At 42.8% G+C, this 25,715-nt stretch overlaps 1 protein-coding gene across 4 annotated transcripts in view; it reads left to right on the top strand.

Annotated features, from left to right (window-relative positions):
* The window catches only part of RGL1 (ral guanine nucleotide dissociation stimulator like 1), a 292,140-nt gene that overhangs the window by 254,154 nt on the left and 12,271 nt on the right, over window positions 1-25,715 (top strand). For 3 of the 4 annotated variants that reach the window (XM_007450147.1, XM_007450149.1, XM_007450148.1), the window contains 7 exons: window positions 171-255; window positions 10,637-10,726; window positions 13,374-13,460; window positions 14,775-14,807; window positions 16,811-16,932; window positions 19,447-19,527; window positions 24,186-24,372. In XM_007450147.1, coding sequence (XP_007450209.1) covers window positions 171-255; window positions 10,637-10,726; window positions 13,374-13,460; window positions 14,775-14,807; window positions 16,811-16,932; window positions 19,447-19,527; window positions 24,186-24,372 — 685 coding nt within the window. The remainder of the gene's footprint in view (window positions 1-170; window positions 256-10,636; window positions 10,727-13,373; window positions 13,461-14,774; window positions 14,808-16,810; window positions 16,933-19,446; window positions 19,528-24,185; window positions 24,373-25,715) is intronic. The other variant, XM_007450150.1, reaches the window with a different exon arrangement.

The following is a 25,715-nucleotide window of genomic DNA, read 5'->3' on the forward strand; positions in this document are numbered from 1 at the left end:
AAAAAAAAAAAAAAAAAAAAAAAGCCACCCTGCATGGGAAAGGTCATTGGCTTTGTCTGTGCTCACGTAGCCCTCCCCTCTGTAGCCAGAGGTACTGAGGGCACCTGGGCCCAAGGTGTCGGACTTTTACTAATCTTCATTTGTTAATGTTTTCTTCATCCCTTTTGTAGGGACCGAATGCTGATGTTTGAAGAACTTTCAGACATCTTCTCAGACCATAATAACCACCTGACCAGCCGGGAGCTACTGATGAAGGTGAGGGCGCTGGGTTGTACTGTGCTGACCGCTCTGGCATCCGTTCAACGGAAGGGTAGCTTGAGGGCTCCTTGGATGCCTGCAGTCCCTTGAGAGAGGCTACAGGGACTGGAAGGCAGGACTTTTGGTTTTTATGCCAAATCGAAGAAGCCTGAGGCTGGGAAAATTCAAAGTCCAGCTCCTCAGCTTCACTGCGATGCAACCAGATTGTGAAACTTGCGTTGCTGCCTGTAGCTCCTCAACAAGCTGCCCTGGAAACACTGAGAGCTGGCAGTGAGGTGGGTGAGAGAGCCTGGAATATCCTTCTCAGCAAAACAGCTTCTAGAAGGACAGGGGCCAAGCCTGCAATTCTACATCCGTTATTTGCACTAAATTGCGCAGCCTGTCCGTCAGCAGTATTTATCGAACTCCAGATGGGTGCTGGCTTCTGAACGGCGGGCTAGGTAAAGCTACAGCTCCGTTCATTTTCTTTCTCTAGATGTTTGTTAAACATCTAATATTTGTAAAGCATTTGACCGGCCTCTGGGAGTATGAAGAAGACGAACACAGACCCTGTTTTCAGGAACTCACCTGCTGGTGGGTGGATATAGACACTAAACAAGAACGTGTAGTCAAAGAAAGGTACAAAGATAGGTTGTGAGCAATCATCAGAGGGGAACATAGACCAGATATTATCTTCACGGCCTCTCTATAAAGTAGATTTTATCCTCCTCATTTGGCAGCTAGCCAAGCCTCAGAGAGGTAAGGAACATACCCGAAGTCCCACACCTGGTAGGTGGTGGAGCTAGAATGTGAGTTCAACCTGGTGAGACTGTAAAGCCAGTGCTTTCATCACTTAGGCATAAAACTATTTCTTTTGACCACTTGGGAGTAGGAGGCAGGGTATGTCAGGTGAAACTTCATGGAGAAGGAAAATAAGTTGGTAATTCAGTTAATCCTGATTGGGCACTCACTGTGTGCTGGGTGAGGGAGGTACAGCCGTTCTGAAGGCAGCCTCCAATCTTAAGGAGACTGCAGTCTCATGGGGGAGGCAAAGTGGGCAATTATAGGGAAAAACAACCCAAAACCAAAAATAAAAACAAAAAAACTATGATATGTGCTACCATAGGGGGAAGCCCTGAACTGGGCTGTTAGAACAGAGGACCCTTGTCCTTAGTCTCCTTTTCTGTGAATTGGAGATGATAATAGTACTATTTAGTCTACTGATCTCATGGAATTGTCTTGAAGATTGACTAAGGAAATATTTGAAAGCCATGTGCGAATGTCAGGTTTTTTTAGTATTTCGCAAGCTATCTACATGTGAAACCAAAGTATGCATAACAAATGAAAATGAAAAAAGTATAAGTGACACATGTAAGCTTACAGTAGACACTTGGAGTAGGAATGAGAGTCAAGTGGGGGTGGGGCTACTTAGAAAAGGCATCAGTTGATAACTCTTAGGTTAGTCGTTCCTGTAAGAGCGTCTGTTACGGTCTTCTGGACTTCTCCTCCTAAGTCCTGCTTCTCTTCCTTCATGTCTCAGTGAGGACTACATTTCTGCTTGAATCCTTCCTTGACACCCTCAGGTCTGATTAGGCCCCTTCCCATGTCCTCCAGAAGCCCGTCATTCCTCTGTCCTAACATTTATCATATGCTCCATTAGAATCGCTTGTGCATTTCGCCTGTCTCCCTGCTGGCCTGTAAGCCTCTTGCAGGCAGGGACTTTTTCACTGTTATGTCTCTAATGCCTAACACATTGGGCATGTAGCAAGTGTTCAGAAACTGACATCCATTGATGGACCTCCTCCTAATTCACAGGACTTTGACAACTTGCCCACTCTTAGCCCTTCCTGGCGTAGATGATGTGAGCAGGGCAGGGTGGCTGCTGTCTGACTTTGGATTCGGCTCACCTGATGAACTGCACACTAAACGATGCTTGGCTTGCTGAGGTCGTGTTACTCCCTGCTTCACATCCCCTTGGATTTGCAGACTTTAAATGGAAACTCACCTGGATGGAAGGAGATGGCTTAGTGGTCTCCCTGTCGGTAATACAAAGCTGAACTAATTGGAGCCACACATTCAAATCCCAATAGCTCTGAGTCATCCTTCCAAAGCACATAAATTGAATACTGTGCAGCTCATTGCCTGGTGGCCGTCTTCTGGCTGAAACCTTAGAAGCAGAGCTATAGCTAGACATTAAAGGTCCCATAAACCTTTCTGAAACGTAGAAGTTTACCTCAGTGGTCTAGGTTAAATTTCTTATACGTGGCTGGAATTCCAAAGATGAAAAACTTGGCTATGAATTCATGTGGTCTGTGCATTATCGTTAATGATAGTGGAATGTTTTGGGCAGTTCATACGTCTCTGTGGGTCCCTTTCCGGTCATCTTTGTTTATTGTTCTTCATACTAAGTATATAATTCTGGATGTTAATTCTCAGCACAGTTGTAACGAAATGAAGGTACTTTGGTTTTCAGAAGAACCATGGCTGGTCTCTGTTTTTAATATGCCACTCCTGGACTTAAACTGATTTGTGGTTGGGTAATCCTAGTCGTGAATGACCTATCTTCTCTTCTGCTTCTGGACAGATGTAAGGTGCTACCTCTATAATACTACGGCTGAGGCAACATCAGAATTAGCAAAAATCTGTGGTTTTCCTTTTAATTGTTGGAGACAAATGTTTTTATTTTACTCAGAGATTATCTTAAACCGGTTACTGTCTTATGATTTCCGAAGCTTGGATCATTCCAAGCAGGTTATCTATGGAGTCCACACATTTCAAACCAACAGGAAGGCAGAATCTCACCAAATCTTCTTGGTTCTTGGGATACTTGGTGAGAACCCTTCTGAGTTACATTGCTAGGAACAAATGCTAGAAAGGCCCAGGCATTTGGCTCTGGTGGAGATGTCTGTTTAGTGAAGCTCCAAGCACACTGAAGTCAGAGCTGGGGTAGAAGACCGTAGGGCTGGGAAGGCCTATTCACATAATTACCATTAACTGCTGAGCTGTCATTTAATCAACATGTACGGAGAGGGATCCAAATGTCTGTGTAGCACCCAAGTAGAAGAGGCCCCTCTGAGGCCCAGGAACAGGATGGATGAGGGCAGCTGTCCTTTGCCACAGATGGAGATAGAGAGAAGGCGAGACTCAGGTGAGAAGTTTGCACTAGAGAGAGAGAGAGAGAAAGAGAAGGACAGAGAGGAGAGGAGACAAGAGGAGAGTGGAAGGTTGATGGAGGGCAAGATCTGGAATTCATCCAAACATGGGTGATGATTGAGGTCACGGGACTGGATAGTATTTCCAAATACCTGAGTAGAGCGAAAACAAGATGACTTTGTCAGAAAGAAGAGTCATTAAGAGAGAGTGAGCACAGGCAGCAAAAGGAGGCCAGAGGAGGGACCCAGAGCGATGCAGTCACAAATCCTGTGAAGAGTCTCAGGAAGTTTCAAGGGATTGGTGTTGTGAGACCTTGCAGGGCAAAGGATTTAGGACCGAGGAAGGAAAACACTTCCTTTGGACGTGGAAAACACATCCAAAGCATGGTTGGATGTGGCACATAGGGGATTTCAGTTGACACCTCATCTGGAAGAGCAGGCACTACTAGTCAGTCTCTTTTTTAGTTATCTATCCAGGAGTGGAATCTTGCTCTCATGAAGTCATGAAATCAGCAAATCTTCCAGCTCCTCATCCCAGATCTTTGTCCTCCCAATGAGGTTTCCCTAAGTGCTCTTTTAGGATCCTACTTCTGTGATTCTCAGGAGCCTCTTAACTTTTCAGAAATCCTTCTTAATAATTTTAGGTATACCTGCAATAATGTCCATACATTACATGTCTGTCAGTGATTGAGAAACTGAAAGGGAACCAGAATAACCTACTCCCTGGAAAGAGGTGGACACTTGCATTCAAGTCAGAAAGAATTGATTTCTCACTCCAAGCAAATTCTCAAGAGTTTCCTCTTAGATAGCCTCATCCACCAGAAGGCAGGCAGCAGAAGCAAGAAGAACTACAGTCCTGCAGCCTGTGGAACGAAAACTACTTTCTCAGAGAGATAGGCAAAACGAAAAGGCAGAGAACTATGTACCAGATGAAGGAACAAGATAAAACCCCAGAAAAACAACTAAATGAAGTGGAGATAGGCAACCTTCCAGAAAAAGAATTCAGAATAATGATAGTGAAGATGATCCAGGACCTTGGAAAAAGAATGGAGGCAAAGACTGAGAAGATGCAAGAAATGTTTAACAAAGACCTAGAAGAATTAAAGAGCAAACACCTAGAAGAATTAAAGAACAAACAAACAGAGAAGAACAATACAATAACTGAAATGAAGAACACACTAGAAGCAATCAATAGCAAAATAACTGAGGCAGAAGAACGGATAAGTGACCTGGAAGACAGAATGGTGGAATTCACTGCTGTGGAACAGAATAAAGAAAAAAGAATGAAAAGAAATGAAGACTGGCCTAAGAGACCTCTGGAACAACATTAAACACACCAACATTCGCATTATAGGGGTCCCAGAAGGAGAAGAGAGAGAGAGGACCCGAGAAAATATTTGAAGAGATTATAGTCGAAAATTCCTTAACGTGGGAAAGGAAATAGCCATCCAAGTCCAGGAAGCACAGAGAGTCTCAGGCAGGATAAACCCAAGGAGAATCATGCCAAGACACATAGTAATCAAATTGACAAAAATTAAACACAAAGAAAAATTATTAAAAGCAACAAGGGAAAAACAACAAATAACATACAAGGGAACTCCCATAAGGTGAATAGCTGATTTCTCAGCAGAAACTCTACAAGCCAGAAGGGAGTGGCATGATATATTTAAAGTGATGAAAGGGAAGAACCTACAACCAAGATTACTCTACCAGGCGAGGATCTCATTCAGATTCAGTGGAGAAATTAAAACCTTTACAGACAAGCAAAAGCTAAGAGAATTCAGCACCACGAAACCAGCTTTACAAATGCTAAAGGAACTTCTCTAGGCAGGAAACACAAGAGAAGGAAAAGACCTACAATAACAAACCCAAAACAGTTAAGAAAATGGCAACAGGAAAACACATATCTATAACTAACTTAAATATAAATGGATTAAATGCTCCAACCAAAAGACATAGACTGGCTGAATGGATACAAAAACAAGACACGTGTACATGCTGTCTATAAGAGACCCACTTCAGACCTAGGGACACATACAGACTGAAAGTAAGGGAATGGAAAAAGATATCCCATGCAAATGGAAGTCAAAAGAAAGCTGGAGTAGCAATACTCATATCAGATAAGATAGACTTTAAAATAAAGAATGTTACAAGAGACAAGGAAGGACACTACATAATGATCAAGGGATCAATCCAAGAAGAAGATATAACAATTATAAATATATATGCACCCAACATAGGAGCACCTCAATACATAAGGCAAATGCTAACAGCTATAAAAGGAAAAAACAATAGTAACACAATAATAGTGGGGGACTTGAACACCTCACACCAATGGACAGATCATCCACACAGAAAATTAATAAGGTAAAACAAGCTTTTAATGACACAGTAGGTCAGATCGATTTAATTGATATTTATAGGACATTCCATCCAAAAACAGCATACTACACCTTCTTCTCAAGTGCACACAGAACATTCTCCAGGATAGATCACATCTTGGGTCACAAATCAAGATTCGGTAAATTTAAGAAAATTGAAATCATATCAAGCATGTTTTTCCAAACACAGCGCTATGAGATTAGAAATAAATTACAGGGAAAAAAACGTAAAAAACACAAACACCTGGAGGCTAAACAATACATTACTAAATAATCAAGAGATCACTGAAGAAGTCAAAGAGGAGATTAGAAGATACCTAGAGACAAATGACAATGAATACACGATGATCCAAAACCTGTGGGATGCAGCAAAAGCAGTTCTAAGAGGGAAATTTATAGCAATACAATCCTACCACAAGAAAAAAGAAATCTCAAATAACCAATCTAACCTTACACCTGAAGGAACTAGAGAAAGAAGAACAAACAAAACCCAAAGTTAGTAGAAGGAAAGAAATCATAAATATCAGAGCAGAAATAACTGAAATAGAAATAAAGAACACAATGGCAAAGATCAATAAAACTGAAAACTGGTTCTTTGAGAAGATAAGCAAAATTGATAAACCTTTAGCCAGACTCAACAAGAAAAAGAGGGCGAGGACTCAAATCAATAAAATTATAAATGAAAAAGGAGCAGTTACAATGGATACCACAGAAATACAAAGCATCCTAAGATACTACTGCAAGCAACTCTGTGTCAATAAAATGGACAACCTGGAAGAAATGGAAAATTCTTAGAAAGATATAACCTTCCAAGACTGAACCAGGAAGAAATAGAAAATATGAACAGACCAATCACAGGTAATGAAATCGAAACTGTGATTAAAAACCTCCCAATAGGGCTTCCCTAGTGGCGCAGTGGTTGAGAGTCCACCTGCCGCTGCAGGGGACACGGGTTCGTGGCCTGGTCCAGGAAGATCCCACATGCCGTGGAGCGGCTAGGCCCGTGAGCCATGGCCGCTGAGCCTGCGCGTCCGGAGCCTGTACTCCACAACGGGAGAGGCCACAACAGTGAGAGGCCCACGTACCGGGGGGGGGGGGGAAAGTATAAATATCTCCCAACAAACAAAAGCCCAGGACCAGATGGCTTCACAGGTGAATTCTATCAAACATTTAGAGAAGAGCTAACATCCATCCTTCTCAAGCTCTTCCAAAAATTTGCAGAGGAAGGAACACTCCCAAACTCATTCTACGAGGCCACCATCATCCTGATACCAAAACCAGACAAAGATACTACGAAAAAAGAAAATTAGAGACCAATATCACTGACAAATATAGATGCAAAAATCCTCAACAAAATACTAGCAAACAGAATCCAACAACACATTAAAAGGATCATATACTATGATCAAGTGGGATTTATCCCAGGGATGCAAGGATTCTTCACTATATGCAAATCAATCAATGTGATACACCATATTAACAAGCTGAAGAATAAAAACCATACGATCATCTCAATAGATGCAGGAAAAGCTTTTGACAAAATTCAACACCATTTATGATAAGAACTCTCCGGAAAAGTGGGCATAGAGGGAACCTACCTCAACGTAATAAAGGCCATATACGACAAATCCACAGCAAACATCATTCTCAGTGGTGAAGAACTGAGAGCATTTCCTCTAAGATCAGGAAAAAGACAAGGATGTCCACTCTCGCCACTATTATTCAACATAGTTTTGGAAGTCCTAGCCATGGCAATCAGAGAAGAAAAAGAAATAAAAGGCATACAAATTGGAAAAGAAGGAGTAAAACTGTCACTGTTTGCAGATGACATGATATTATACATAGAGAATCCTAAAGTTGCCACCAGAAAACTACTAGAGCTAATCAATGAATTTGGTAAAGTTGCAGGATACAAAATTAATGTACAGAAATCCCTCACATTCCTATACACTAACAACAAAAGATCAGAAAGAGAAATTAAGGGAACAATCCCATTCACCACTGCAACAAAAAGAATAAAATACCTAGGAATAAACCTACCTAAGGAGGTAGAAAGACCTGTGCTCAGAAAACTATAAGACACTGATGAAATAAATCAATGATGACATAAACTGATGGAGAGGTATACCACGTTCTTGGATTGGAAGAACCAGTATTGTGAAAATGACTGTACTACCCAAAGCAATCTACAGATTCAGTGCAATCTCCATCAAGTTACCAATGGCATTTTTTACAGAACTAGAACAAAAAAATCTCAAAATTTGTATGGAGACACAAAAGACCCCAAATAGCAAAGCAATCTTGAGGGAAAAAAAACGGAGCTGGAGGCATCAGACTCCCTGACTTCAGACTATACTAAAAAGCTACAGTAATCAAGACAATATGGTACTGGCACAAAAACAGAAATATAGATCAATGGAACAGGATAGAAATCTCAGAGATAAATCCATGCACCTGTGGTCAACTAATCTGTGACAAAGGAGGCAAGGCTATTCAATGGAGAAAAGACAGTCTCTTCAATAAGTGGTGCTGGGAAAACTGGGTAGCTACAGGTAAAAGAATGAAGTTAGAGCACTCCCTAACACCATACACAAAAATAAACTCAAACTGGATTAGAGACCTAAATGTAAGACCGGACACTATAAAACGCTTAGAGGAAAACATAGGCAGAACACTCTTTGATGTAATCAACAGCAAGGTCTTTTCTGACCCACCTCCTAGAGTAATGGAAATAAAAACTAAACAAATGGGACCTAATGAAACTTAAAAGCTTTTGCACAGCAAAGGAATCTGTAAACAAGACGAAAAGACAACCCTCAGAATTTGCAAACGAATAAATGGACAAAGGATTAATCTCCAAAATACATAAACAGCTCATGCTAAATAGACATTTCTCCAAAGAAGACATACAGATGGCCAAGAGGCACATGAAAAGCTGCTCAACATCACTAATTATTAGAGAAATGCAAATCAGAACTACAATGAGGCATCACCTCACACTGGTTAGAATGGGCATCATCAGAAAATCTACAAACAACAAATGCTGGCGAGGGTGTGGAGAAAAGGGAACCCTCCTGCACTGTTGGTGGGAATGTAAATGGATACAGCCACTATGGAGAACAGTATGGAGGTTCCTTAAAAAACCAAAAATAGAATTACCGTATGACCCAGCAATCCCACTACTGGGCATATACCCAGAGAAGACCATAATTCAAAAGGACCCGTGCACTCCAGTGTTCATCACAGCATTATTTACAATAGCCAGGACATGGAACCAACCTAAATATCCATCGACAGATGAATGGATAAAGAAGATGTGGCACGTATCTGCAATGGAATATTACTCAGCCATTAAAAGGAACGAAATTGGGTCATTTATAGAGATGTGGGTCGACCTAGAGACTGTCCTACAGAGTGAAGTAAGTCAGAAAGAAAAAAACAAATATCGTATATTAATGCATATATGTGGAATCTAGAAAAATGGTATCGATGATCTTATTTACAAAGCAGAAATAGAGACACAGACTTAGAGAACAAATGTATGGACACTAAGGGGGGAAAGCTGGTGGCGGGTGGTGGTGGTGGTGTGATGAATTGGGAGATTGGGATTGACATGTATACACTAATATGTATAAAATAATTAACTAATAAGAACCTGCTGTATAAAAAAAATACAACAGAATTCCAAAAAATAAAAAATTATCTATAGTTTGGGAGGACTCAACCACCCAGCACAGGAAGTGGCACATTTCAGGACACTTTCATTCATCCCCAGGAAAAACTGTAAGCAGGGAATCATTAAACGATACCTCTTCTTATTATCATTTGTAATAGGGAGACTGAAAGTAGGTAATGAGTCACTATGGATTCTGTCCCCAGTGATGTACCTGGACCTGGGTAAAGGCTGGTGAATGATACAAGATACTGATGTCGCACTGTCATTGGAAAGGCTAAGTCACTGGAAAAGATTCCCCCGTAGTCGTACAGTAGTGAAAAGTCACACGCTGTGGTCATATAATAAACCCAGGGAGAACTGACTAAGGGGAAAACAATGCAGTTATGTACTACTGAATTGTGAAATTTGCCTCCCATTCATGCAGTTCCTGGAAAATGAGAACTTCACAAGACCCCCAAAACCACAAAACCAAAAACACTTTATCTTCAGTCAGCAAACTGGAGATGAGTCATTACGTAGAAGGGTTTGTTGTCGCAACAGATGGGAGGAGAGAAAGGGTAGCCATCTGTCCTCAGGCGCCAGGAGGAAAGATGGATTTGTAGGAGTTCCAAACCTGAGAGGCAAGTTGGGAGGATGGACTGGGGGAGAAAAAGGGGAGAAAAATGTATGAAGGTCTGGCTTTCATAGATCAGTGCTGGACTTCCTCAGAAAACTTCCGGTATAAAAAGTTTCATTTAGCTAAGAAATACCACAGAAATAGTCCCTTTTCTTTCGCAGAATGCTGACACATGCCTTTCAGGCCAAGATCAAGAAATCATAAAATTAACAGAGGAAGAGATCTTCATTTCCAGGATGTGTGATTACTTCAAGTGAAATTTGGGATGTGTAAAAATTGTCTCCAGTTCCAGGAATTGCCTGCCTTGTATTAATGATTGATTTTATAACCAAATCAGGGGCTCTTCTTACAAAATAGGGGGAAAACGGGATAAGCCATGGCCACCAGGCACTCTCAAGAATAGATGGCTCAACCACTAGCCAGCTAAGTGTTTGCATAATAGTCCAGAGCCTGCTGGAGGCCTCTTCACTTTGCATGGCGTCCAGATAGTTGTGCAGAGGTTCCGCCCCAGAAACTAGGTGCCCCTTCACTTGCCCCTGTATCACTTTCCTCTGTGTGTGCTTCTGTTTCTTAGGAAGGAACCTCAAAATTTGCAAACCTGGACAGCAGCGTGAAGGAAAACCAGAAGCGCACTCAGAGGCGGCTTCAGCTGCAGAAGGACATGGTATGTAAGGCCCTGGGTCTCCCTGAGGGCCCACCAGAGAGCGGCCCTATGTCAGGGGCTGGGCTCCTGCATGGCCCTGGACCCTTTAGTCTGCAGGGTGCCCCTGCCCTCAAAGAAGTTCTCCATTCTTTACCTCATCTGTTCTCAGCAGCCCTGGGAGGTCTGAAGCTATTTTCACCCCCACTGGACCCAGCAGGAAATAAACACTGAAAGTCGCAAATCACATTGTTTTCTGGAACATTTTTATTTTCTGGAAGTGAGGGAAAGTCTGCGGCAGGTAGACTTCTGTCCCTTTCGCTGTCTTCTTTATCCACTCCTGCACTTAGGAGCTACCGCGACCTTGGCCTTGAGACCCCTGGGCTTCAGTTCCCCGATGGGAATGCCTACTGTAGCCAGCTTGGAACACACGGTGGCCCAGTACCTGGATGCCGGGGAGAGAGAGTGTCAGCTCCCAGGAGGACTTGGTCCTTGTACTTGGAGATCTTTTCATTTGTTCCAAATCCTCTAGTCATTTTCTGGCTCTCGTCACTAACCCCAAGTACTAGCCAAATCTTTCTAGTTTTTCAGTACTCAAAGGAACGTGATACCTCCCTCTTTAAGACTGAAAGGTAGTTCTTGACATCATTGGCTTTATTTTTAACACTCTCCTAACTTTTAGCATAGAAGGGGAAAACCAGAGAGAGAAGAATGGAGACTGACAAACTCAAAATACTCTCATCCCTGCTTTGAGAAGATTTTCTCCTTCTTTGGAAAGCTGGGCATAAATCAGAAATGTTGGTTTTGAGTGATGGGAGTCTTCTGTAACATAAAGCCTGTAAAGCATTCACAGCACTTCAGACTTTTTTGGTGGTTCAAAGACAAGTTAAAAATAGCCGTTAAAAAAAGAGAGATTATTTTAGTTCAGGATGAGACCTTGTACACATGATAGGGAAGGACATACTGCAGCTGACATAGAGTTCCTGAAGGACGAAACCCTGCCTGGAGTGAACCTCAAGAAACAGCTCTGGCTGAGGAAACAGCCAGCTGCACACACATCAGGCAGCCTTGTTCTGCCCTGGTGGAGACTTTGTTTTCTGGCCAGAATTTCCGTAAGTGCCTTAATGGACTGTAGGATAAGGTGTCCATGGAAGCCCCTTTTTATTTTCTCTTCGGAATGGTTAGTGCCTCTGTGGCCTTATGGAGAATAAGAATGATTTCAAAGGAAATTTGGTGAAATTAATATAGTATGTATATACCTGCAGTGGAAATGCTTCTACCTTTATTTCTGAGGGAAATTTCTTTTTTTTTTTTTTTTTTTTTTTGCGGTACGCGGGCCTCTCACTGTTGTGGCCTCTCCCGTTGTGGAGCACAGGCTCCGGACGCGCAGGCTCAGCGGCCATGGCTCACGGGCCCAGCCGCTCCGCGGCATGTGGGATCTTCCCAGACCGGGGCACAAACCCGTGTCCCCTGCATCGGCAGGCGGACTCTCAACCACTGCGTCACCAGGGAAGCCCGGGGAAATTTCTTTTTAAATAAACTTTTTATTTTAGAATTTAGAGAAGAGTTCCAGATAATACATAGAGTTTCTGTGAATCCCTCCCCCATCCCCCCTCCCCATCCCCCCCTCCCCACCCATTGACATTTTCTGTAACCGAGGCGTATCTGTCAATACTAAGAAACCGACATGGGCATACTGCTGTTAACTGAAACCCAGACTTGACTTGGATTTCACCAGTTTTCCATGAGCATCCTCGTTCTGTTCCAGGATCCAACCCAGGGCACCCCACTGCATTTAGGTGCCATCCTAGTACCCTCTGCTGTGTGAGTTTCTGAGTCTTTCCTTGTTTGTCATTACCTGACAATCTTCAGGAAGACTGTTCTAGTATCCTTAGAATGTCCCACAACCAGGGGGTGTCGGTTGTTTTTCTAGTGACTAGACTGAGGTCACGGGTTTGGGGAAGAATATCACAGATGTGAAATGTCTTCTCATCGTATCAAGGAGTGAATGGCATCAGCGTGATGTCAGCATCTGATGTCACTGGTGATATTAGCCTTCATCATTTGGTTAAGGTAGAGTTTGGCAGGTTTTCTACTTTAAAGGGACTATTTTTCCCTTTGCCTCCTGTATTCTTCAGAACCGAGTCACCAAGCCACTTTACTAGTGACACCCCATCCTCCTGCGGTCACACTTCTCCGGTGGGCAGCAGCCCAATCCTTTACCAATGGTGAGACTATCCCTCCCAGGGCCATTCTGAACCACCGGGAGTGTCCACATGCTGCGAAAGAGAACAGAGGTCCCTGAGCCTAAGCAATGTGTAAACCCCACTGTGAACACACTTGAACCATCTCCTGGCTTTGAGGCTTGGTTTTCATGACTTTGAAAGTTACCTTGGTGATAGAGTTCCTGACCTATTTGTGTAGGGATTTTTAAAAATCTCATTCATGTAGGTTAGCACTAGTGGCCTTAAATTAGGCCTTGAATGGTCCTTAATTAGTCTCCAAATGCTGTCGAGGATCACCTAGCCATTCGAAGACTGCTGCTTGCATCTGCAGATGGGCACGTTGCTGACTGTAGTGGGCCACAGGTCCATTTGGTCCAGTGTGGAGGTTATTGAAACCCTGAACTTTCAATAACAGCGAAGATGGTTTTACTGTGCTTGTTCTTCAGGGTGTGATGCAGGGAACTGTGCCCTACCTGGGCACCTTCCTGACTGACCTGACCATGCTTGACACTGCCCTTCAGGACTACATTGAGGTGAGTTCCAGGCTGATGGTGCAGGTGGATCGGCAGCCTTCTCGTTGGTTACCCAAGAGAGAAATACACCTTTGTTTGTACCTATTGAGGGCTTTTTATGAACGTGGCCTTGTGCTAGACGCTATGAGGAATACGAAGATGAGTGACACCAGCAGTGGCTCACAATCCAGTGGAAGGGATATTATCAAAGCAGGCAGTGACGGACAGAAATAGTAAGAATTCAAACAGAAATGCAGAGAGAGAAGAGGACAGGCCACGATCAGTTCCCTGTGAGGGGAGGTCATGGCAGATCCTTAGGAAGGAGTGGGTTTGAGCAAAGACCGAGGTGCTGGGTGGGACTTTGGCAGGTGGAGCTGAGGGGATAGTGTACCCTCACATTCTACCTGCTGGGGTAGGGAGTCAGTCAAGCTCGTGGATTTTTAAGTATCGCTTTATTGTTTCAGATTATTACCTTCTCTCTCTCAGAATGGGGAAAGAAGTGAAACAGGCTGCTTGTTAGTAATACAGTAGAATATTACATAGAGAAGAGATTGGATATTTGAAATGAAATTTAAGGATTTGCTGTATATTTAAGTTTATCTCACCTTCCTGGTTATCACATGCAGTCAGTCAGTCCGCTTTTACTCTATCATAATTAGAAGGAGTAGCAGTTACCTTGCAAATTCCCACCTCCAAGGTCGTCGTAAATGTTGTGGACATGCTCCCTCAGAGAGAGATGCTCCGCGTCTCTTCACATCCTCTGCCTCAGCTTATCTCAGGAAACACTCATCAGTGTTGGGGAATTTGGGGGGAGTGACCAATGATTTAGAAGGTAAATTCAGCCTACTGAGAATAGGAGCTGGGACCATGGAGATTTGAAGCTTAACTTCGGTGATGATGTTGTGTAGAAGTTTGATAAACTTCTTTTGCTAAAACATTGACAATGTGGTTTCCAGTATGAGTCAATGCCCATCTGTTCTTGTTGCTTTTGGTAAAGAAAAAAAAGTGTAACAGAACATTCACTCAAGCTTTTGTCTTTACTGTCTCTGCAAATGTATTTGGATTCTGTGTTGTAAATCCTGGATCATTGCTGTTTTAGTTGGTTTCGGACATCTTAAGAGAAGGCTGTCTGCCAATCCTGTCCTATTATAATTAAAAGAATGTTTTTCTTTAAGTGAATGATGTTTCTTTTCCTCCATCGTAGCCATAACTACAGTGTCATGAATAATTGTGACTCTATTATCCCTTTGAGCTATTTTAACAAAAACCTAGAACAAATAAGGCTGAGTTTCAAAGTAGCTTGGTTTGTCATTCATTTAAAAAAATTTCTTTCAGGGTGGGCTGATAAACTTTGAGAAGAGGAGAAGGGTAAGTAGGGGTCTTGGCTGTGGTTTTCCATTTTACTTCATCTGGGCACGAAAAAAATTAGAGGAGTGGAGACTTAAATTTTTTGCAGAGGCAGAAAAAAATGAGCATTTATTGAAAACTTATCAGATGTCATTGTCCTTGGCATGTTGTTATGTGGTATTGCCCAAGAGCCCTGTGGGGTAGGTTTTATCATCCTCAGTTCAAGGGTGAGGAAACCAGGACGCAGAGAAATGAAGTAACTTGACCAGAGTCACCGGGTAGCACAGCCAGGGTTCAAATGCTGTCCTGTCTCTCCTGAGCCCGCATTTCTTCCTTTACCCCCTCATCACCTCCTTCTTTACAATCAGCTTCAGCAATAACAGGTCCATTCTATTAAGGAGAAAGGGTTTCATAAGAGTATATGTTATGGAAGGGTTAATAAAGATGGTTAACTCCGTAGGCCTACTGAAGAGAGGAAGGGAAACGGTCTTCATCGTTAACATGTGGATAATTATTCTTTTCCTTCCCTGTCAGCATAGGAAGGGGTGTGTGCAACATCAATTTGAAATCTTTCTGTGGAGAGTAGAAGAGTTCCACCCTGCATGAAAATAAAGATAAAACAGAGCTTTGAAAATTCGCTCTGGGTTTAGTGTTTTTCAAAATGGTGTATTTAAACAATTCCAAGGAATATGAGTGAGCAAAATAATAACTCCACCCCGTAGTAACTCTCATTGTTCTTTGCTTATTCTTTCATTCTTTCATCCCACAAACGTTGACTGCAGACCTCACAGGGGTCGGGCAGTGTGATAGGTTTAGGGATTGCAGCAGAAAAAGCCCAGAGTTCCCTGCCCTCATAAAGTTCACAGTCAAGGAGGAAAGTAGACAAACGGGCAGTTACAATGCAGCCTGATAAGGGCTTGTGAGCAGGAGTAGTGGGTATTATAGGAGCACATGGGAGGGGCATCTAGCCCCAACTTGTGGGGTCAGAGAGACTTCCAGGGGGAAATGACAGTGCAGTTAAAACCAAAGTTTTAGGAGCTGACCAGGCTGAACTCATAAGTAACAAGATATACTACCCTAGACGAATGTAAGCCTTCTGTCCCTGGTAGCGTTTGATGATAAATGTTCCTTGGATACTGAGACCAAGGGTGGAGGTCACTGAATGGGAAGTTGACACCTACGGAATCTGCCAGTTGTTGGGCTGCTTCTGTCCTGTAACATTAAAACAAATTCAGTTATTGCCTCCACAGTTACCCGTCTCTGTCCTTTCACTTCAAAATAACCCTGGATGGTAATCTCTTTCTTTTTAAGACTAGCATGTTAAACTTTTGGAAAGTTTGAGTGTAAAACCTAAAGCTAAAGCTTATATCCATTGCTGACTTTAAAAACAAATCTTTATTGAAACATCTAAAGAAGCATAAATAATTTTGGACATAATTATACACTTCTCTTGTGAGCGTTAAAAGACTGAGTTAAATGATTTACTGGAGTAGTAAAACCCCAAGGATTCAGGAAATCTAAACATTCGAGTTTATGAGGCCCTAGACTGTTTAGATATTCAACGCTACCAAAACTTATTTATTGAGGGGTAAGGGTTGAAGAAGATGGGGGTGGGGAACTTGTGCGCTTCCTGACTTAGAGTAATTATTTTCCTTATCTTTTAGGAAGTAGAATTTTTAAATACATTTTAGAAGGACTCAGGCTTCAAAAATAACTTCTCTGTCTCAAGAATGGAGATGGAAAAGAGAAAAAGGAAGTCACTATGACTTTAGGTAGTACCTAGTTTGGGTCGCTTTGGTAGCTTGTTTTATTCACGTAAATTGCTTTTTTCAAGGAGAAAGAAGGATTGACCACTAAAGCGTGCAAAGACACCAGTGAGTCAGAGTTACAAGCAGTACTTTAGAATCCTCCTAGATGCATTTGTCCATCATTTATCCTACTGTGGTGTGTTTTCATGTTGAAAAGATGTCTATTTGGTTGGCCTTTTAATTCACTCTTTCTCTTTGGTGCTCTGCCTGCTTTAGGAATTTGAAGTGATTGCCCAAATCAAGCTCTTACAGTCTGCCTGCAACAGCTATTGTATGACCCCAGACCCAAAGTTCATCCAGTGGTTCCAGAGGCAGCAGCTCCTAACAGAGGAGGAGAGGTAGGTGGACACCTTGCCCATCAGGCTGGAGCTGTGGTGTTGGCCAGAGGAATACTGCATCTGGTTCCTCATTTGGCCGTTTATTCAACAGCTATTTAGCGAGCAGCTCCAAGGTTCCAGATCCTCGGTTTGCAAAGGTTAATGGTATAGCAGGAAGAATTGAACTGATGGCATCAGAAAATGTGCTTTCAGATTCTTGCTCTACCATTTATTTACCTTTGTCACCTTGAACAAGTCACTTATTTTTCCTGACCTTCAGGATGCTTACTATAAAATGTTTCTTTGCGAAGATTAAGTGTAATCATATTTACATTAAATGTAATCATATTAAATGTAATCATATTTGAGACAGCATCGTTACCATGTTTGTCACTATTAGTAATTGGTACTAGCTTTGAGGGAACTTTCAAGTGGGGAGGAGAGACAGACTCATGCAGAATCGAAATACAGTGGGTAATCACGGTGCTGCAGCACCCATAGGCAGGAACAGTTCACTTGGCCAAGGAAGGGGGAAGATAGCATGAAGGCATTAACATTTGGGCTGGGCTGTGAAAGAAAGAAAAGATTTCACCAGGAGAACTGGAGAAGAACATTCCAGACAGAAGAACGTGAGCAAAGGCCTAGTGGCCTGACCAGCTTGGCATTTGGAAGAACCATTGAACTCTGGTTGGTTCACAAGGGACGGGTGTCAACATAGAGGTTGACGAGCTTGGAAAGGTACATTAACTCCAGTGCCTTGAATGTTGGCCCAGCAGGGAGGGGTGTGTAGCCTTTACCCTGTAGTTCAGAGGATTAGAGTTCACAGGCCATATCCAGCCTTCCTCCTGTTTTTACATTTTTAAATGGTTGAAAAAGAAACAAAAGAAGAGGAATGTTGTGACGTGAGGCAGTTACTTGAAATTAAAATTTTAATATCCGTTAATAAAGTTGTACTGGAACACAACCCATTCATTTCCCTCTTATTTATGGCTGCTTTCGTGCTTTAAAGACAGAATTGAGTAGTTGCAACAGCGACTCGCCCTATACAGAAAATATTTGCTGACTTTTGCTGTAGACTAGGGGATTTCCTTGAAAGTTTATCATCAGGGAGGGTGAAGTTGACAGCAAAATAAGTATTTTTCCAATGAGGAAATTGAGGTTTAGAGAAGTGTTATAACTAGTCAGTGATAGAGTTTGGAATCAAACTCAGGTCTGCCTGACTCTAAGCCTAAGCTCCGAAGGTGGTTATATAATGTTGGACAGGTCATGTAAACCCTGGAAGCCTGTTTCCTCATTTGAAAGACAGATGATTTCTGAGGTCCTTTTAAATCTCAGAATGGGTTGGTCCTGTTACATTAAAACCTTTGATTCAAGAAAAAAAAGTAACCTTTAATTCAGAGTACTCATCAGTTAATGAGATTTTTTTCTTTGCTACGTAGAAAACAAAACAGTTACTGCCTCTCTTTACATTTTCTGGTCTGATGATCAGTGTGTATAAGCTTCCTCTGTGGATATCCTTCTCACGTATGGAACATACACACCATGGCTGGTGGTTTGGATCAGAGAGTTCAGGCTCAGAATATCAGCTGTGGAATTGACTTTTTAATGATTAAAGGAATCTTGTTAAACATATCCCATTTTTTTCTTGCTGTTTATACAACCCCTATGGCTTAAGTTAATATTTGAATAATTCCCATCTCAGTGAATACTTCTGCTTGACCTGGATACATCTTTAGGTTCAAAAAAAGTACACGTAATAAGCAACTTACCAAGCTAATATTCACCACTTAACCTTCCTCACCTACCGAGAATCAAGTACATCTCCTAGCTAGAGCTACAAGCTTTCATAAAAGACATTTCAAGGCAGATATAAATTCTTCTTGTGCCTGTGGAAGTTATATCTGCCTGGCATATAGATGTCTGAATCTGGAGCATTTTTAATTTAGGAGGTTTTGTCAATTAGAAATCGTATTTATATATTTTTATCAATAATATAACTGCCTATGTCTATTTACTGAAGATTAGATCATTTACAAATGTCTCTTCTTTCACTTCCCTTAGATAAACAGTAAGTTGAGCATGTGCGCGGGCGCGCGAACACACACACACACACACACACACACACACACACACACACACACACACACACACACACACACACACACACACACTGGGAGGGAGGTGGGAGAGAAGAAATGATTCTTCCCCTGGCCCAGCAGTGGGTTGAGAACAAACAGGAAAACAGAAAGGAGTCAGCTTTTGATGCTGCCAGAGCAGGCAAATTCATGTGTTTGAGGCATGCAAAACTAAACAGCCTCCATCTGTACACCAGTAGGGGTTTGAGGAGGGATGTGTCAATTTGTAAAATCTGGTCATTAAGTCAGTACCCTCTGACATTTGCCATAGAACACCATGGTACATATCTTTACTTTGAATAATCAGAGCCTACCTCTAAAAGGAAGCCAGTAAATCATGTGGATTTAAATCTGTTCACCTCCCTAGCTCTGCCCTCACGAGCTCCCCTCTCTCCCCCAGCTACGCCCTCTCCTGTGAGATCGAAGCGGCTGCCGATGCCAGTGCCACCTCTCCCAAGCCTCGGGAGAGGAGGCTCAGCCTGTGAGTGCCACCCTGGGGTCCCGGGGCCCCAAGGGGGTCCCATCTGAGTCGGGAGGGGAAGGGTATTCAACAAAGTTCCCCTGAGCCAATTCACTCACTCGTTAAATAGTTTATCTTTCTGTCATGAATTCAATAGGTTTTCTAAATCCACTCATTCTTCCCCAGTGTTCCCTCTGGTCTGAACCACCATCGTCTCCTGCCTGGAGCACTCCAGCAACATCTGTACTGGCTTCCGGCCCCACCCTTGCTCCAGCAATCCGTTCTCCACCCAGTAGTCTGGTCATGTGTTAAAATGTACACCAGATTACATCGCTTCCTTACCTTACAACTTCTGATGGTCTTAAGGTAGTCCAGAACTCCTTATCCTGTTTCACTAGGTCCAGCGTGATCTTCCCCTACTCTTCTTACCACCTTCCTCTTGTCCGACACGCCCCCTTGTTCACCAGGATCCAGGCTCACCTGTCTCCCAGCCAGCCTTCAACCACACCAGGCTCGTTCCGCGCTAGATCCACCAGGTGTTTGCACTAGATGTCCCTGTGGCCTGGCGTGTGCTCTCTCTGGGGCTCGTTCCTTCAGATGTCGGCAAAACCATTACCTCCTGAGACAGCGTCCTGTCTAATGTTGCCATCTGCCCAGTCAGTCCCAATCATACCAGCTGTCACCTTCATTGGAATGTAAGCCACCTGAGAGCAGGAACCTTGTGCACCATACCCATGGCTGTTTGCCCAGCTCAGTGCAAGGCGTAGCTAACTTCGTTAACACCTTGTCTCCCTTTGAGTACAGTCCAGTCTTTACAGTGGCCCTCAAGACCCTTCAAGACCTGCAGTACCAACCGAACCCCATCTGCCCGTCCCATCCCCGTCTGTCCTCTCACCTTTCCCTCTCACTCTACTCCGTGCACTCCGGCCCCCCAGGCCACCCTGAGCACGCAAGTCACACTCATTTTTATTTGCTGTTTCTTCTGCTTAGAACACTGTTCCCCAGATAGCCAAATGGCTCACTCCCTCACTTCCCCCAGATCTTTGTCACCTTCTCATGAGCCTTCCCTGACCACCTTATTTAATACTACAGCCTGGCCACGTTACCTACCCTTGGCACACTCTCTCACCCTCAGCTGCATTGGATTTCTCCATTGCGTTTACCTCTGGCTGATGTGCTCTATGTTGTATGTTTATTACCTAGAATGCAAACTCTGTGAAGACAGGCATTTATGTCTGTTTTTTATTCATTGCTAATCCCGGAACCTAGACTGGTGCCCGACACGTAGATGATTAATAGATATTTATTGAATGAATACATTGAGCCATGTGCCAACACTGTTCTGAGAAAACAATACACGTATTTCTCATCCAATCCACAAAATAACCTAGTAGGTCCTGCTATTATACCAACTTTATAAACCAGGAAAGTAAGGCACAGACAAGGTAAGTAGTATGCTAGTTATTGTAGGATCTGCTCTCAAATCCAAGATTTGGCTCTACGGCCAAGGTTATAACTTTTTTGCCGTCTTCCTAGTGGAGAAATACTTTCTGAAGGAAGAGGGGAAGGAAAGATGGAATGGGAAGTAAGAAGTGGAGGAGGGGAGACGATGAGGGAGGAAAGGAAGAAAAGTGGGAGGAGAGAAAGGCTGAGGAGGAAGGAAGGAAAGGAAGACTGATGTCAGTCTAATTAGACCCTGTGCCTGGAAGCGGCCACTGCATGCTCATTTTTATATAACTGCTTCCCTTGACTCCGAGTATCTGTGTTTACTGTGCTGGGTGCTCTAGCAGCTCGGGGTCCTCTCCCAGCACCCACTCTGGCAGCGTGCAGCCTTTGTGAGGATATTCATGTGAAATCCAGGAGAGGGCAGTACTGTCAGGGTGCAGAGTCCTGCACAAAGTGTGGTGGACACTCCATGCATCTCTCTCGTTAGTGAAATCTTGCCCGATATGCTGGAGTTTAACCCGTGGTATCTGCAGTTGAGTTGAGCATTTATTATGAATAGCACAGGTCACATGTCCCCCATCTTATTCCTTGTACATATAAAGGTGTTTGTATAACATTCATTTTCAAAAAATTTTACGATCTTAGCATTTTGTACAACTGTTGAAAATGTATTTTTTCCTCTCCCCACATTTAATCAATCACCCATCATCCAAAGAGATTGGAGAGAATTTTGGAGCCTTAGGGGAAGAGGTGCCTCATTTGAAGGTCAGAGATGCTTAATGTTGTGCTAGAATTAATCTTTACAAAGCAGAATGACCTCATGGAATTGTACCAATGGAAGAACCTTTAGTCTTTGAACAATTTAGTTCTAAGTTAGAGACTCTCAGTTAACGGGCTAAGGACCACTAATTCACAGCCTTCAAAGGTCTACCTTGTAATTCATGGAGAAGTAAGACAGTAGCATTATTTTCTTTTCTGTGAATTGTGGTCAGTTTAGCTTTTTTCCCAAAGCCCCAGTAGTGCTTGGAGGTCCAAGAAAGGAAGTGACATGGAAAATGGGGCAAGAGATGGTGGGGTGGAGATGAGACAGAACAAAGATATGCTTTAGGTCTTGGAATTTGAGCTTGTAATTCCCAAAATTATTTAATTAAAAAAAAAAATCAAACCCATCTTCATTGTTTCTGTTATTTTATATAGCCAGTGCTTGTTTGGGTTTGGGCCTGTTTGCTAGTTTCTTTACGTGCCATTCCTTCTTGCATCTTACAACTTCCTTCCTTGCTGTCTGTTAATGGTAAACAGTCATTGTCTGAGAAAGTCTTTATTTTGTCCTCACTCTTGGAATTATATTAGATGGGTATGGAGTTCAAGGGTTACTGTTATTTTCACTCAGCACTTTGAAGATATTATTCCATGTCTTCTGACTTCTGTTGTTGCTTCGAGATGTCTGTTGAATTCTGTTCCTTTGCATTATGCCCCCTGCCCTGTTGCTTTTAAGAACTTCTTTTGTCTCTGATGTACCACTGTGCAGGTTAAGTGGGGATTTAGTCTTATTTATCCTATTCAAGATGTGGTTCCTGGATCTGAGGATTCATGTGATTCATTAGTTCTGGAATCTCCTCAGCCACTGTCTCTTCAGACGTGGTCCCTTTTCCATTCTCTCATTTGTCTTCTTTTGAAATTCTCCCTACATACATGCAGGCATTTCTTATTCCATTCTCTGTGTCTTTTAACCTCTCTTATTATTCATGTCTTTATATTTTGATGCTGGTCTCTGAGGATTTTCTTCAGACCTATCATCTAGTTCACAATTTTTCTCTTCCACATTTATTTAATCCTTCCACTGAGTTTTTAAATTTAAGTCACTGCCTTTTTCACTCTAGAAGTGAAATTGTTTTTGCAAATTATCTTCCTTTCCTTTTGTCAGAGTGTCTTGCTCTTAACTCCCATTTTCAGTTTCTTCTTGTACGTCTTTAATGCTTATCAACATACTTGTTTTATAGCTTGGCTCATGGTAGATAATCAAATATTTGTTGAATGAGTGAATGAATAAATTATTACTTTTTTTCTGACAGTTGTTGTAATCTAAAGTTCTCAGGAGCCTAGATTTGCTGTTTTGTTATGCCGGTTGACTCTCTCTTTGGGTGGGTTATTTCCTTGTGTGTATTTTGTAACTTTGTATAGTGAGCTCAACTTTATCAGGGAATTCTCTGCAGCCTATGTTGAAGGTGTACTCCTCCAGGAAGTTTGTTGTTGTTGCTGTTGTTTTTTAAATGCTAGTTTCTTCAGAAGGATCACTGGCCTGAGAGTTCCTAGTTCCTAGATCAGCTAAGTAATAGCAGATCTGAGTGAGGTGCTAGCTAAAATCACACACGATCAGGGGAGACATTTTTCTCCTACCCAAGCTCAGGCCAAAAGGTAAGTTTCACTGCTGTCTTCCTATGTCAGTAGGAAGATTTTTCTTTCAGCCCATCTTTTTACTAAGGGTACAGCCCTTAGTACTCACTGCCCACCTTACATAGGCAGAAGCCCTTAGTACTCACTGCCCACCTTACATAGGCAGAAGCCCTCATCTTTGGACCCTGCGTACATGTTGAAACCCATGTGCCTAGTTTGCCAGGGTTGGTACCTCCACTCCCCATCCAGAGCAGAATTAGTCTGCATGTTCTGGTTTTCAGTGCACTTTTCATCTCTGGCCTGCAGGGACTTTTCTTACTGTCTTGCAAGCCCAACTTTAAAAGAATTTTTAATGTTTCTTATCTAGTTGTTTTATAGTGAAGGAGTTGAGGTTATTTTAGTTCACTAGATTGTTAGAAAAGAAGTCTTCCTTCTTGGTTTCTTGTCCAGTGCAGTGCCAGCCTCCTTCTTCTGTCTCCTAGATTTCATTTTATGGTGGGAAGTGATAGGGGTGTGGCCACGGCAATTTGACCCTGCCAGAGTGGTACAGAACTCTCAAAAAAATGGAGAATCATTGACCCAGAAAGACCTCAGATTAATATGGCCTTTCATTCAGCTAAGCAATCTGTGTGTTCTTTGAGGTTAGAAATAACCTATTGGGACAAGATGTTTTACTATGATCTGTTAGAAACTTTGTAGCAGATGTTTCCCTAAAACAATAATGACAGGGTACACAAGACTGAGAAAACATCAAGGATTCAATTAACACAAAAATATTTGCTTAATCATGGATTCCAGATTTGTAAGAGCCTGAATGCCTGGCATTATGTTTTCTGCAGACTGTTTCTGGGGTCGGACATTATCACCAGTAGCACTCCCACCAAAGAACAGCCCAAGTCCACTGCCAGCGGGAGCTCTGGTGAGAGCATGGACTCTGTCAGTGTGTCATCCTGTGAGTCAAATCACTCAGAGGCAGAGGAGGGCTCCATCACTCCCATGGACACACCTGATGAGGCTCAAAAAAAGGTATATACTTAACCCTTTTCCGTAATTCCTAATGCGGGCACCTGACCTAGTGTTTGCCACACGAGGGGTGTCTGTTTTCCAGTTGATCACTCTACAGCATTTTGTAAGTCACGTTTTTAAGAGGTGTTAAAAGCAGAGTTCAACCTGGGGACTCATTCCTTATAGAAACATGTCTAGAAGCGACATTCATTGAGCCTTTGAAATATTGTTCCATTCCCACATCCAGAGGCAGCTGAAGGACTGTGACTTGTAACATGAGCTACACTTTATTCAGGAGATGGAGAATTTCCTTGGAGCAAAAAGTCAAGAGCCAAAGATGTGTCAGTCTCTCGGTGTCATACCTTGTCTCAGCCAAGGTTTTACCACAACGATGGTTCAGGGCAAACCACTCCAAAACTTAGTGACCTCAAACAGCAACCATTTATCCTCTGTCCTGCATATGCAGGTTGGATTGGGCTTGGCCCTAGGCCATGGGTTTGGTCCAGGTCTGCTCTACCTGCCTCTCGTTATTTTTGGAGTTAGGAGCCACCCAGGGCACGCTCTTATCGCGCTACACTGGATAAGCAAGAGGGCAGTCCCAGTCCTGCAAGCACGTAACAAGGCTTCAGTTGGGTTCTGTCTACCAAAATTTGTTGTCCAAAGCAAATCATGTGGCCAAATCCCACATAAATGAATGAGGTGGGGGACTACATGCCACTTCTCATGGGAGGAACTGTGGAGTCTCAGGGCAAAGGGCATGGATGCAGGAGAGGTTGAGGAATTGGTAATAAGGGTATAAAATCTACTGTGTCCCCCAAAAGGGAAAGTGATGAGAGGTGATAAAGGAATTCCCAGAGAGAGTTTTTGTTCTCCATAGCTGCATAAATAAGTGAAAAGAAAACAAAAGATCCACCTTCATCTTCTCTACACACCTGCTTCAGTCTGTCGGTCAAGGTGCTTGGATCAGAGATGTCAGCTTTGATGTGACTAGGACTCGCACCATTTTGCGGAGGATCTTGGCTGTGGCCAGACTCGCTATGTAAGTGACTACTGGCCCCTTAGCTTATGCTTAGGCCAGTGAGGTAGAGTGTTGGTAACAATTCCTTCCCTTCATTTGTATCTGCCGTTCTGCAAGGGGATGCATGTGCTGTTACATATTGTGTCATAAGCACCAGCAGCAATCTGGGAACCCTCAGGTGACCTTGTCACAAAATAGCCAATCCAGGAAGGGCTCATTAGACCTGAGATGACTCAGATGCTGCCCTAGCGGGATTTCTCACCTTTTTGCTTTGAAATCTGGAGACACGTCTTTAATGCTCCAAATATTGAAGGAAAGCTCTGCGAACACCCAGGGACTGGCTGTT

This window comes from Lipotes vexillifer, unplaced genomic scaffold, assembly GCF_000442215.2.
Source record: "Lipotes vexillifer unplaced genomic scaffold, Lipotes_vexillifer_v1.1 scaffold97, whole genome shotgun sequence".
NCBI lineage: Eukaryota > Metazoa > Chordata > Mammalia > Artiodactyla > Lipotidae > Lipotes > Lipotes vexillifer.